This window comes from Suricata suricatta, chromosome 4 (genome assembly GCF_006229205.1).
Source record: "Suricata suricatta isolate VVHF042 chromosome 4, meerkat_22Aug2017_6uvM2_HiC, whole genome shotgun sequence".
In the NCBI taxonomy this organism is placed as follows: domain Eukaryota; kingdom Metazoa; phylum Chordata; class Mammalia; order Carnivora; family Herpestidae; genus Suricata; species Suricata suricatta.
The window spans coordinates 79529639-79543368 of NC_043703.1; the positions used below are offsets into that span (position 1 = coordinate 79529639).

Below are 13730 nucleotides of genomic sequence, written 5' to 3' on the forward strand. Positions count from 1 at the left end.
GGCTCCACTCAGTGAGCTGCCAGCAGAGTCTGACGCTGGACTTGAACCCACAAACTGAGATTATGACCTGAGCTCAAGTTGGACCCTTAACTGAGACAGCTGGGTACCCCTCTTCTATAATAAATTTAATACTGAAAAAGTTATGGGCTTTTGGAAGCACAAAGACGTACAACCCTTATGGCAATATGGCACTTTGCAGGAGATTTAAAGTTCATCAACTTTACCCCAGTCATTCTGTCTTTAGGAAACTCTATGGGAAACTGTGAAATGGAGATACTTTAACAGTGAACAAACTGAAAACATCTTAGATGCTGAACAACAAAAAGTGGCATAAAAATTATGGCTAATTCATATAACAAACAGATTATATTGGCATTAAAAGTGGTATTTTCCAAAACAGATACATAGGGAGAGAATTCATGAATGAAGACAATCATATTACAGCATAAACAACTATTTAGAGAAAAAACACGGGGCACCTGGCTTAGTCGGTTAAACGTCCACCTTCAGCTCGGGTCATGGTTTTACGGCTTGTGAGTTCGATCTCCTCATTGGGCTCTGGGCTGACAGCTTAGAGCCTGGTGCCTGCTTCAGATTCTGCATCTCCCTCTCTCTTTGCCCCTCCCCTGCTTGTTCTCTCTCTCTCTCTCTCTCTCTCTCTCTCTCTCTCTCTCTCTCTCAAAAATGAGTAAACATTAAAAATTTTTTTAAATATAGAAGAAAAACATGCCAACATTACCACTACCAACCCTTCATACTTCCCTACCCCACCAAAAACCTCAAAGAAATACAGAAAAATATTAAATCATTATTTCTGGGTAATGAGATTATGAGCAATTTCTTTCTTTTTTTACTTTTATTCTTCTCCTACAATAAAAAGGTTAAGATTCAGAATGTTTACTTTAAAAGATACAACTTACCAACATCATATCTAGCCAAATCATCAGGCTCTGGTGCTTGCACAGCAATGTTTCCAATATCATCTTTACCAAGGAAAGACCTCTCCTTAGGTGACTGGCTAGAAAACAGAGCATCATACAGAGCAGACTGTCCACTTTTGTTGGCAAAGGATTCTACAACCTCTTTTAAAAAATCTTGCTTGTCACGACTTAAGTTTAGCAGCATGTGTCCTGAAAAACAAATTATTTCCATCATTTACAAAAGATTGTTCTTACTCCATCTCTCAATGGTTTCATTCATATATCCTATATGAAATATGACTACCTCAGAGCTAACCCTCCAACCCAGCAACCACAACTGAACAAAAAGGGTTCTTCAGCAAAAAATGGATACAGATTACAGGTTTAAAAGTTATCTGTATCTACATGTTAGAGTGAAAGGAGAGAGAAGACCCGAATATGTGTGAAAAATGCCAAAAGCATTTAAAGTATTTACATTTTAGATGGAAACTGTGTCATTTGGGCAGCCAAAGGAGGGCAGAGCCAACCTCAAACTCTCTAATCTGTTAACTGATTTCTAAGCCTAACTGCTAAGAGTCATCCTTGAAAAAGCTTTTAAAAAAACAATTATTTCCAGGCCCTATTCTCAGAGATTCTGATTCCACAGGTTTGGGGTGAGGCATCTATTTTTAAAACACTCCATGGATAAGTTATCGTACCAGCTGTAACATGGATGAACTTTGAAAACACTATGGTAAGTGGAAGAAGTGTCAGTCACATAAGATCACAAAAGACCATTATATAAAATGCCCAGAATAAGGAAATCTAAAGAGATAGAATATGAACGGGTGACGAGGACTAGAGGGTTTGGGGAGAAATGCGAAGTGACTACTAATGGGTATGACACTTCTTTACAAGGTGATGAAGATGTTCTAAAATTGTGGTGATGGTTGCACAATTCTGTGAACATACTAAAAACCTCTGAGTCATACATTTATGTGAATTATACAGTATGTGAATTTACTCTCAATTAAGCTGTTTAAAAAAAAAAACACCACTCCTTCAAATAATTCTGCTAGTCAATAAGGTTTGGTTACCACCAGACTTTCTAAAACTTTGCAGAGACACATTCAGGAATGCCCAAATCAAAGACATTAAAATACAGTTCATCTTACTAATTGTAACCCTGCAAAAGCATCTATGAAAGCCCTGCAAGGGAGACAGAAGACATAAGAAAAAATGCAAAGTTACTTCTTTAAGGACCGAAAGTCTACCTCCCACAAAAAGTAAGCTATGGGATAGAGGAGCAATATAAGCTTTGACCAACAGTCTAACTACAAACAAAGCTTAAAGTAACTTTAATACTACCACTTGCTCTTTACAAAGTTCATTCGATTTTATATCAAAACTGCTTCTTACATAAAGCATTATGCTTCTTCGGCTCATTGCCTGATTGGCCAATATCTTGAAGTTTCTGCCTCACCAAAACCAGATAATATGTAACAGACCTTTGGGTCCATCCCAAGTAGTCAAAAGTGGAATTAATTTACAAATTCCAAAAGCCTAACAGTATGTAAGTATGTATCTTTTATCTTCTTTACTATGTTGTCAGTTCCTTAAGAGATCCATTACTTCTTCACCTTTATATCCCTCATAGCAGCATCTTATAAGACACTGATGTTAAATGGCTGGCAAATCCATAATTATTCTTAGTTCAAGAAGTGCTTTAAAATATTCAGAACGGAGGCTCTAGCAGCTAGATAAAGGAGAGATTAAAGAGTTTCTCCATTCAGGAGCAAACAATATCAAGCATTTGTTACCTTCTGAAGGAGACACTTCTAGATCTACCTCTCTTGCCCTCATCCAACATGGCAAAGAGAAATAAATGACTATGCAAAGTATCTCCTACAAACAGGATTATCATAAGATGTACTCTAACAGAGAAATTTTTTTTTCTTTTTAAAATAAAATTAATTAAACATTACCATTACCTGATTGGCTTAGACGATCATAGGCCATCATTTCCAGTAGATTTTGTCCAACTTCACCTTTTATTAATTTAATCTTTGGTCTTGGAACCTGATAATTTTAAAATCAAGTCTTAATTTAGTGATACCTGTATTTCTAACATTAACATGTTCCTTTCTGTTACATTGTGCTTTTTTGATGACGAACAATTAACCAATGGTTAACCTGAGTAGAAGTTGGAAGTTTTTCAACTGAAAAAACTGGGAATCAAGGAATTTAGATAATACATAAAAGCTGTCTACAATGATTAACTTCCAAGAAATAACTTTCTACTATAAAAGCACCTTCAAATGCCACACTACAGACAGCACATTTTCAAAGAGTATGGATAATGTGGGACACCACTGGGATAAAGTGGGACAGCAAAGAGAGCAGGACTCCAACCTGTGTCATATGAAAAGCTGAAAAAATGATGAAGAAAAAATATAAGAGCTCCCTTCAGATATAAAGAAAATCATCTCATAAAAGAAGAGTTCAATGTTTTTAAATAGTACCAAAAGAAAAACACCAATGGTAGCAGGCTGAAGAATATTTTTTTGCTCCACATAGGAAGCACTAAAACGCAGACTATCAAAAATGCAATGGGCTATCTTGAAAAGCAGTGAATGTTGATCACTGAAAATATTCAGGTACAGGCAACAGCCACTGACTAGAAATAGTCTAAAAAGAATACATGAGTGGTTGGAGTAACTGCTGTTAAATTTCAATGACTTTCTTAACTTGTAAGTGGGAGTTCAATTTGGTGCAACTTCTGTGAAGTTGGAAATTTGGCAAAAGTCCTACAAATTATAAGCGCATAGATGCACTTTGATTCTTCTTTCAAGAATTTATTTTACCCATAAAGTTTCACATGTGAAATGTCAAAAGTTATCCATTGAAAAATTATTGAAATAGCAAAAAAGTAAAAGTAACCTTGGCTTTAAGGAACTGGTTAAAAAAAACAACACCAAAACTACAGTACATTCATAGAATGGAATGATACACAACCATAATACTCATGCTATGTTTTCTATACCAACACAGAAATATCATCAACACATATTTCATAAAAATACACAAAGGAGGGGCGCCTGGGTGGCTCAATCAGTTAAGTTCGACTTCGGCTCAGGTCATGATCTCACGGTTTGTGAGTTGGGGCCCTGCGTCATGCTCTGTGCTGACAGCTCAGAGCCTGGAGCTTGTTTCGAATTCTGTGTCTCCCTCTCTGTCCTTCCCCCGCTCACAGTCTGTCTCTCTCTCAAAAATACATAAACATTAAAAAGAAAAAAAAGAAAAAAAAAAGCAGCAAAGGAAATAAAAATGTATAGAATGTTTCTATCTGTAACTTTTCAAGAGAAGTGGGAGTGGGCAGTGTCTATCTGCTTATACATGCACAAAACCTCTCTCAAAGAACTCAGAAGAAATGAGTATCATTAGTTCCTCCAGGGAAGAGAAGTAAATGACTGAAAGAACAGAAGTAGGAAGGAATTCTCATGGTATTACTCTTATACACCACTGGAATTTTAAACCATATGAATACAATCACTTTTCCAAAGACACTAATTTTTCAAAGTAAATATACTCCTTGAATCTAAAATCTTCTATTTTGAATTTTAGAAACTTTAGGTAGACCTATGGTTTTATCCACAAGTTTTCTAAACATGATGCCAATGTCTCTGAAGATGCTGAAGAGCACACAAAATGAGAAACAAAATGTGACATAATTCTTTTTGCTTTCAAACTGACCTCAATTCATAAAACTAGCCCCCTTTACAGCTATCATTTGTGATTAGTTATGAATCCATTCAGTCACATCATCCCAAGTCAATATTTTCATATCTGAAATTAAACAGTTTTGAGAGACCTTGTGTAATGCCTACCTGAAATCCAGATACACTTACTAAAACCACAATATTACCTGATCAAGAATCTGAAAATCCTACCATTTAAGACACTGGCCTGATAAGATTCCTTAAGGACTCCTATACCAGTCTACACTTCCCTTGTATGCCTATAATCATTTGATAATTAAGCTTTACAACACATGATAATATAAAATTCAAGCATCTACGAGATGTCCATTATTTATCCATTCAATGGAAATGTGTAGTAGGTAAAAGCGAAGGGCTGAAAGTAGACATCTATATGCTGAAATGAGACAATGGAAAACAGTGAAAAAAAGCAAAGTGTTAGACAGTAGATAAAGCACACCTTTACTGAAGTAACAGAGTTTTTTAAGTAAAGAAAGGAGGGGCGCCTGGGTGGCTCAGTCTGTTAAGCATCCGACTTTTCAGCTCAGGTAGAGATATCGCAGTTGATGGGTTCGAGCCCACGTCAGGATCTGTTCTGACAACTGAGAGCCTGGAGCCTGCTTCAGATTCTGAGTCTCCCCTCTGTATGCCCCTCGCCTGCTCACATGCTCACTTGCTCGCTCTCTCTCTCTCTCTCTCAAAAAATAAAATTTAAAAAATGGTAAAAAAAAAAAAAAAAAAAGGTAAAGAATGGATGCGTTTAATGCTTATATATACAGAAAAACTTCTGAATACGCAAGATACTAGCAACAGTCTTTGTCTTGTAGGAAAGATTTGAGTGAATGATTTAAGAAAATTTAGGGGCACCTGGGTGGCTCAGTTAGTTAAGCGTACAACTCTTGATTTCAGTTCAGATCATGATCTCGTGGTTTGTGAATTCGTGCCCGGCATTGGGCACTGCTCTGACAGAACGGAGCCTGCTCAGAATTCTCTCTCTGCCCCTCCCCACTCTCTTTCCCTCTCTCAAGATAAATAAACAAACTTTAAGAAACTAATAAAAAAGAAGGAAATTTAGTTTTTCCTATTAAAAAGGGTCAAAATTTAAAACAGTTGAATGCATTAACTTTAAAATATGTATATATTTTAAAAAGTTTCTAGTTTCCATTAAAAATAAACCATCACTTGACTTGAAAATTCTTTAAAAATATTAATCATAAGAACATTTTAGTGCCTAAATAAATTAGCAACTTCATTAACTTCATTCATTTTCACTAATACATATATACTTCTCCATGAACCTAAATGCTTCTGCTGAGCAAACAGCAGCAATTAACGTTGTGGGCCGAATATTAACAGTGTTTTAAAAAAGATTTATATAACATGAACTCGAAGGAGGAGATTTCCCCTAAAAGTAACTTATCCCTAGAAGTACAGTGAATTCTTTTTTCTTTCCCTAAGCAAAAGATAGTTGGCTAAAACTAACAATTATTTTTATAAGCCAGACCTTTTGCATTTTTGGGCAGACTGCTAATTTATTTTCATTTCAAAATTGATACAAGCTCAGTAAAGAAAACATTAAAATTATAAAAATGGATTGGGGAAGGGTTAACGACCAGCATTTTATCATAATGGTTCATATTTCAGCATCTTTCATGTCATATTCTATGTATAAAGAAAGGAATTGTTTCCAACGATTAAGAACTACTCTTATATATTGTAAGTATCACCAATGTTATATACATATTACGTACATATGTTTCAATGAACACTTTAAACATGTTCTTCTATCATAGCTTATGTAACCATCCCCCAAATTTACTTTTCTGTCCAATTTATGCATGCACATCAATGTATTCTTTTTGAATCAAATTTTATCCATATTTGAGATTATTTCCTTATTATAGGTTCCCAGAAATGGCAGAGTAAAAAGGTCAAACTCTTAAAGTGGTCATCCAGTGAGTCAAGCAATACAGATTACCATCAGCAATGCATCAACATACCTGCTTCACTTCACCAATACTATATAAATCTTGTCAGTTTTCACCTTTCAAATTAACAATTTCATTAACTTCAATTCTATAAATTTATTCATATTTTCAATATATACCAGGATACATGTCCATGTGAAATACAACAGAGTCTCAGTGAAATGTCAACTACACCCAAAACTAGAAAAAGCTTACCTGAAATGCTATGAGATAACACAATGTGGCCAGTTCAGAGAGCGCTCGCCATTGCAGATCACTATGCTGACCCATCTTCAAAAGCAGAGAACCAGCATGCATGTAGAAATGTCCTTTTACTTCTAAGAAAGTAGTTGAGAGCTCATCACTTCCACCCACACAAGACTTCACAGACTGGAGAGCACGATCAAAACTGCAATATTAAATTATTAAACAGGCATTAAGCCTATTGCATCGTGAATAATCACGGTTTCATGATTTAATTAAATTAACAAAGGGAATTTATTTCAGGCTTCATTGTCCACAAACTAATAATCCTCATTCTCTATTTTATAAATCATGAATCATCTGTTTATTTTTATTCAATATACTTTCTATACTTCAAAATTAACCTCTAGAATGTCTTATTCCAAAGAGTTATTTCCAGCCCTCCAATCGAAGAAAAGATACAAATCAAAAGATATGATTACTGGGGCACCTGGGTGTTTAAGCATCTGACTCTTGGTTTCAGCTCAGGTCATGATCTCACAGCTTGATGGGTTCAAGCCCTGCATCAAATTCCATGCTGGTGGTGCAGAGCCTACATGGGATTCTCCCGCTCTCTGCCCTTCCCCCACTCATGTTGTCTCTGTCTCTCTCAACATAAATAAAAAACTTAAAAAAAAAAGATGATTACTGACTAAGGTGTAGATTTCATAACTGACCCGTATTTTCTAGTTTCTTCTAGATCACAAAGTTGGAATTTCTCAAATCAGACTTGCCATTTTCAAATTAGAAGTACATAACTGATAAGATATTTGGGATAATTACAGGCTTAAACTGAATTTCTATTATTCGTAAATGTACTAATTAGTGCTTCTAAATTCAAATGGTCCTCAGAATCCTCACTTTGTAAGAAAAACAACACTTGATAGAAATGTGAAGCATGATTTCTAAGTAGGTTATAACAAGGAAGTTCCAGGAACCCCTCTGTTTATCAAAACTCCTTCAAGGGTATCCATGAAGTTTAAATTATTTTTATAAGTTTTATTTATTTATTTGGGGGAAAGGGGCAGAGAGAGAGGGAGAGAGAATCCCAAGTAGCTTCTGCACTGTCAGAGTGAAGCCCGATGTGAGGCTCGACCCATGAACCCTGAGATCATGACCTGAGCTGAAACCAAGAGCCAAAGGCTTATTAACTAACTGAGCCACCCAGGTGCCCCAAGTTTAAATTATTTTTATAGTACTACTAAGAAATTGTCTTTTCCACCCTCATTTTCTCAGGTGACCTGAAAACATTCTCAAATGTTTAAGTATATAACCCATATAAAAGAAAACATCCTAAATATTTCCTAAAATAATCTGAAAGTTAAAATGTTTTAGATACCACCCTTCCCCACAATTTTAGAACACTAATAAATTCTTTAAGAAAACTACTTGTATCCCTTAACTCCCCAAACACCAGATGGAGAACAAAGATTACTTTTCAAACAAATGCATAGTCTAAACCAGAAATTGACAAACTAAAAAGAGCCACATACTAATCTGGCTGTGCAGGCATACAATCTCTGTCACAGATGCTCAATTCTGCCACTGTCATATGTAGGCAGCCATAGATAATATACAAGAGGCACAGCTGTGTTCCAATAAAAGCATGTTTACAAAATCAGGGCCTAGAAGCTCTGGTCAACCCCCACTCTCAACTAACATTCTTATACAAATCCAACTGATGTTTTTGCTCAATGAAATTTATTTTAATAAAGTGGAGATATGGTCCTAGAAATAAAAATTTAGGAAAACAGAAAAGTCATACATTATATTTTAGTTATCTTGTTTCTAAGGAAAAACATTAAGTTTTCTGAAATACTGGGGACACTAAAACATCTGATAGATTGAAGTCTATTTTGATTTTCACTCAAGATTATATCATTAAAAAAAATTTTTTTTTTTTATTTACTTTTGAGACAGAAAGAGAGCACGAGCAGGGGAGGGGCAGAGAGAGAGAGGGAGATACAGATCTGAAACAGGCTCCAGGCTCTGAGCTGCCAGCCAGAACCCGACGCAGGACTCGAACTCACAGACCACAAGATCATGACTTGCACGTAGCTGACTGAGCCACCCAGGCGCACCAAGATTATATCATTTTTGAAATAAAATATGAAATTCCAGTTAGAACATTCCTTTTCAAGAGTACTAAGCATGGCAAAATTGGATATGTAAGTACAGTAATTTAACCAAGTCTGTACAATAACATAGTTCTCTAAAAAATCAGAGTCATATAAAACCAATTATAATATCCCCAAAAAAGAAATAAGAAGGTTATTGTATTAACTACCACCCCTGGGTACATTATAGAAATAGTGATGCAGTAAAATGTTTAGACCAATGAACTGAATTCACTACAAAAAGAAAACCTGTAATTGACAAAAAGAAAATCTATAATTGACTCTCCTTAACTCAACATACCTTTCCAATAATTCTCTACTTTCTTGCACATCTCTGGTGGAGAGCGTAAGAAGCATAAGGTTAGCATATGCCAGAAGTAAGTCTTTATTGGCAATTTGCCAGCTACTTTTATCAGACTCCAAACACTGTGAAGATTCCATATATTCCTATTTTGTAGAAAAAAACACTAAGTTACAAAACTTTACCAAGCATTACAAAATTAGTTTTATGTCTAGTTTTAGGTCTATAAACTCCTTTGCCCATCCTTATATTCATTAAACCACTGATTTTTACATCAGCCTACTAAAACACCAAAAGCACATATATCTGTTGCATTTATCTCTCCAATCTACCCATTATAAAACTGAAATCACCTTACTAAAAATTTCACTTCACAGTTGCTACACATAAATGGAAGAAATTTAAGTCTCAGAGAGCACCACTAAAATACAAAGGGATGTATAGTAACAGAGAGGCCTAAGAGTTTTTACCTACCTTAAGAGTCTGTACAACACATGAATTCCATTGTAAACTTGAACGCAAAGTTATGTTTTTCTCTGCCTCATGGCAGTGGGCCACAGCATCCTTCAATCTTTTATTTGAGCGATACAGCTCTACTAGTCGGATGTTTACATAGACATCATCAGGTCTTGCGTAAAGTTCTGACTGAATCAAATCAAAAAGTTTATTCCATCCATCTTCACCTGTGCAGTCTAAAAGCTGTTCCTATTAAAAAAAAATTAATGATTTAGAGAAATACCTGTGCATGTTTAAACACATCGTGGATCACATCGCGGTTCCTATGAACACCATTCCACTGTGTACAGCGTTAGTAAATTACAAGTATCATCCCATATATCCCAAGTCTCATGGAAGAAAGCTGCTTCCAGCCAGAAGCTAAACCTCAAGAAACTTAGGTGAAGAGAAACATCTGAGATTACATAGTAACAATGTCTGCCCACATACACCTCACAGATGGCCAGAACTACTGTACCACATTCCTATACACCCCACTCACCACCAGAAGCCTAGCTCCCCTGTCAATCCTCATGTCAAGGTCCTTATCCTCAAAACTATTCTGCACCTCCGTATTCTGACTCCCTGCTCTGGTCCCACTTCAGAGCTTCTACTGTTCTGCTATCTTCTCATCTCGCTGCACCTAAATGGATTATTACCTTGAGATAGCTCATGGCAGCCTCTTCTCTGCTAGCCTATCTTGAGGCAGAGGCATGAGGGTCAATGACCCACTCACCGCCAAATCATGTATCCCCACATCCATGTACTTACAATCCTGTTTTCCAAAGGACATGCTATCCAGTTCTCCCACTCATGCCTTATGAGCAACTGAAATCAAACACTCTTCCTTCATTCATAATAGCCATCACTATTATTAGCAACGGAAAGATGTGCAAAGATCTACAACAGCCTGGCTACTTGGTTCTTTAATTACCTCATCTCCATGGCTTTGCTCTATACTCCAGCTTCAGCCATCCATTTAGCACTGATCTGGGTCTTCAAAATCTGAATTTTGGTCACCTTACCCCTCTTATTCTGTCACCTACTGTGGACACACACACCCTCACTGCCACATATATTTGTCTCTACCACATGGAAAGAAAGCCGTCTTCAAAACACTATCATCGCCAAGTTTTAATTTTCCGTAAAACACGTATTTTCCTTCTGTCAACCTAAAATGCCATAGTCTCTAATACCCCTAATACTGCTTGCTCACAGTTGCCCTCAATTAATTCCTTCTACCTTTCCTTAAAAGAACCCTACCATCTGCTTCCTCTGCGCCTTATATACTAACAGTTGAACAATAGGGGGTAGGGGATTTGGGAATTTGGGGAAATCACAACCAGGCTAACTGACTTTCATAATCTCGAGATTCCAAACCGTTAATGCCTAGAATAAAATTCTACTTGACCTCTAATGGATTCACTTTCTCCATTCCCTGAAAAGATTACTTCAGAAGCATCTGGGTGGCTCAGTTCAAGCCCTGTGTTGTTGGGCTCTGTGCTGCCAATGTGGAGCCTGCCTGGGATTCTTTGTCTCCCTCTCCCTCTGCCCCTCCCCTGCTCTCTTTTTCTCAAAATAAATAAACATTTAAAAAATCATTAAAGATCAATACCTTCATAGGTAATTCTCAAAACCTCTACTCTCATATCCAAAAGAAAAAGCCCTCTCACTAACATTTTCATTCAGTAAACAAACGCCAAAAAACTACTTACTTAAGCCTTAAATTTTAGAAGAAATAGAACTGCATTTAAATCTCAAAAAAAAATGAGGGAAAATATGACATAAGAAAGGTTTAACTTTAGATAACAGTATCTTTAAATTTACTAAAGAAAATCACCATCACAGCTCATTTTTTTTAAAAAGAAAAATGAACTCTTACCAATATTTGTTTCTCAATGTAATGTCGTCAAAAAAATTGGATTGTCAAGGCCACTAAGGAAGTTATGTTTTAGGCATAATAAAAAGACAATAAGGTAAAGAAATCTACACTTGGACCTGACACTTTAGATTAATATTTAAAACCCAGCTGCTTATTATAGGAAGAAGAAAACAATGTTACTGGTTTATCCTGAGGGTTGTTTTTGTATATTTTTATATTTATTTGAGGGAGAGAACGAGAGTACAAGCAGGGGATAAGGCAAAGAAAGAGAGGGAGAGAGACACAGAAAGAGAGAATATCACAAACAGGCTCTGCACTGTCAGCATGGAATCGAATGTGGGGCTCAAACTCACCAACTGTGAGATCACGACCTGAGCAGAAATCAAGAGTTGGACACTTAACTGACTGAGCCACCAGGTGCCCTGGAGTCTTAATACTTCAGATTTTAAAATCTGTACACTGTTGTTCATATGAGATAACAGCCCCAAACAGGAAACAACCAAAATATCCATCAAAAGTAAACAGTTAACCTGTGGGATACATTCACACACAAAATATTACTCAGCAATAAAAAGAAAAAAACTACTGATACTCCCAACTTGGATGGATCTCAAAGGCATTCGTTCAATGAAAAAAAAGCTAACCTCATAAGGCTGTATATTGCATGATTCCATTTATATAACATTTTAAATTACAAAATTATAAATATGGAGAACAAAGAGTAGCTGCCAGAGTTAAGGATGAAAGGAGGGGGTTAGCTATGACCATAAAAGGGAAAGCTTGAGGGAGATCTTTATGATGATGTAGCAGTTCTGTACTTTAACTGCAGTGGTGGTTACACCAATCTGTACATCTTATAAAATGAAAAAGAACTATACACACACATTGTACCAATGTCAAATTCCTGATTTTGATATTATACTATAGTTACATAACATGTAACCAGTGTGGGAAACTGAGTGAAGTATAAACAGAACCTCTCTGTACAATCTTTGCAATTTTCCTGTTGAAAACAAATTATTCCAAAATAAATTCTATCAAAAACATGTATAATGGGGGTGATGGAGCTATTAAAAACAATATACAATTGACCCTGAAACAATACAAGTTTGAAATGCACAGGTCCACTTACATAATGGAGTTTCAACAATTACAGTACAGTACTATAAATGTATTTTCCTATGGTTTTCTGAAAATTTTCTTTTTATTTAAAATTCTGTTTGCTTTTAGCAAATCTGGAAAGACTGTCTCCAAAAGAGTTACTTAAGTAAACTACATTTTACTCGTAAAAAGTAACAATTTGAATTGGTTAATAGATTAGCAAGAACTTCCTATTAATTTTTAGTAATTATCTGTGACATACTGAAGAAACTATCCTTTATCTTTTGCTTGAAACATCACTATCCCATAACACAATCCTCTTTTTTCCTAAAGATTTTACTTTTAAGGAATCTACACCCAACATGGGGTTCAAACTCACAACTCTGAGATCAAGAGTCACACACTCTGCCAACTAAGCTAGCAAGGCAACCCTTTCCAATTTTAGACAGTAGTTCTTAAAAACCTTTAAAATAACCCTTAACCTGTCATTCTTTTCACCCAACGAAGCCAATATTTTATATCAGACAAGAGATCAATTTAAATCTTAGCTCTGCCATGTAAGCTACGAAACTATAAAATCCCTAAAACATTAATCACTTCATAAGGGTAAATGAGATACTACTTGTAAAACATAATAGTGTCTAATAAAACAGCATATACTCAGAAAGGTTCTGAAGAAAAAAAAATTTAACATTTTTTAGATATAATTGACATATAATTCTGTATCAGTTTACGGTGCATAATATAACAATTTGAGACATGTATATAGTGAAATGATTTCCACTTAAGTTCAATTAACATCCATTACTTCATATGGTTATAAATTATTTTTTTCTTGTGATAAAAACTCTTAAGATCTACTTGTTCCCTTTACAGCTTTCATATACAATACAGTATGGTTAACTCTAGTCATGATGTTATCCATTATATATATCCCTGGAACTTATTTTACACATAGAAGTTGGTA

The 13730-nt window shown here is 35.7% G+C and overlaps 1 protein-coding gene across 1 annotated transcript in view; it reads right to left on the bottom strand.

Moving 5' to 3' along the window:
- Nucleotides 1-13730, bottom strand: part of LOC115289688 (E3 SUMO-protein ligase RanBP2-like) — a 52526-nt gene that overhangs the window by 35710 nt on the left and 3086 nt on the right. The window contains exons 4-8 of the mRNA XM_029937050.1: nt 9760-9990; nt 9286-9431; nt 6841-7033; nt 2891-2978; nt 921-1130 (exon numbers count right to left, since the gene is read on the bottom strand). Coding sequence (XP_029792910.1) covers nt 921-1130; nt 2891-2978; nt 6841-7033; nt 9286-9431; nt 9760-9990 — 868 coding nt within the window. The remainder of the gene's footprint in view (nt 1-920; nt 1131-2890; nt 2979-6840; nt 7034-9285; nt 9432-9759; nt 9991-13730) is intronic.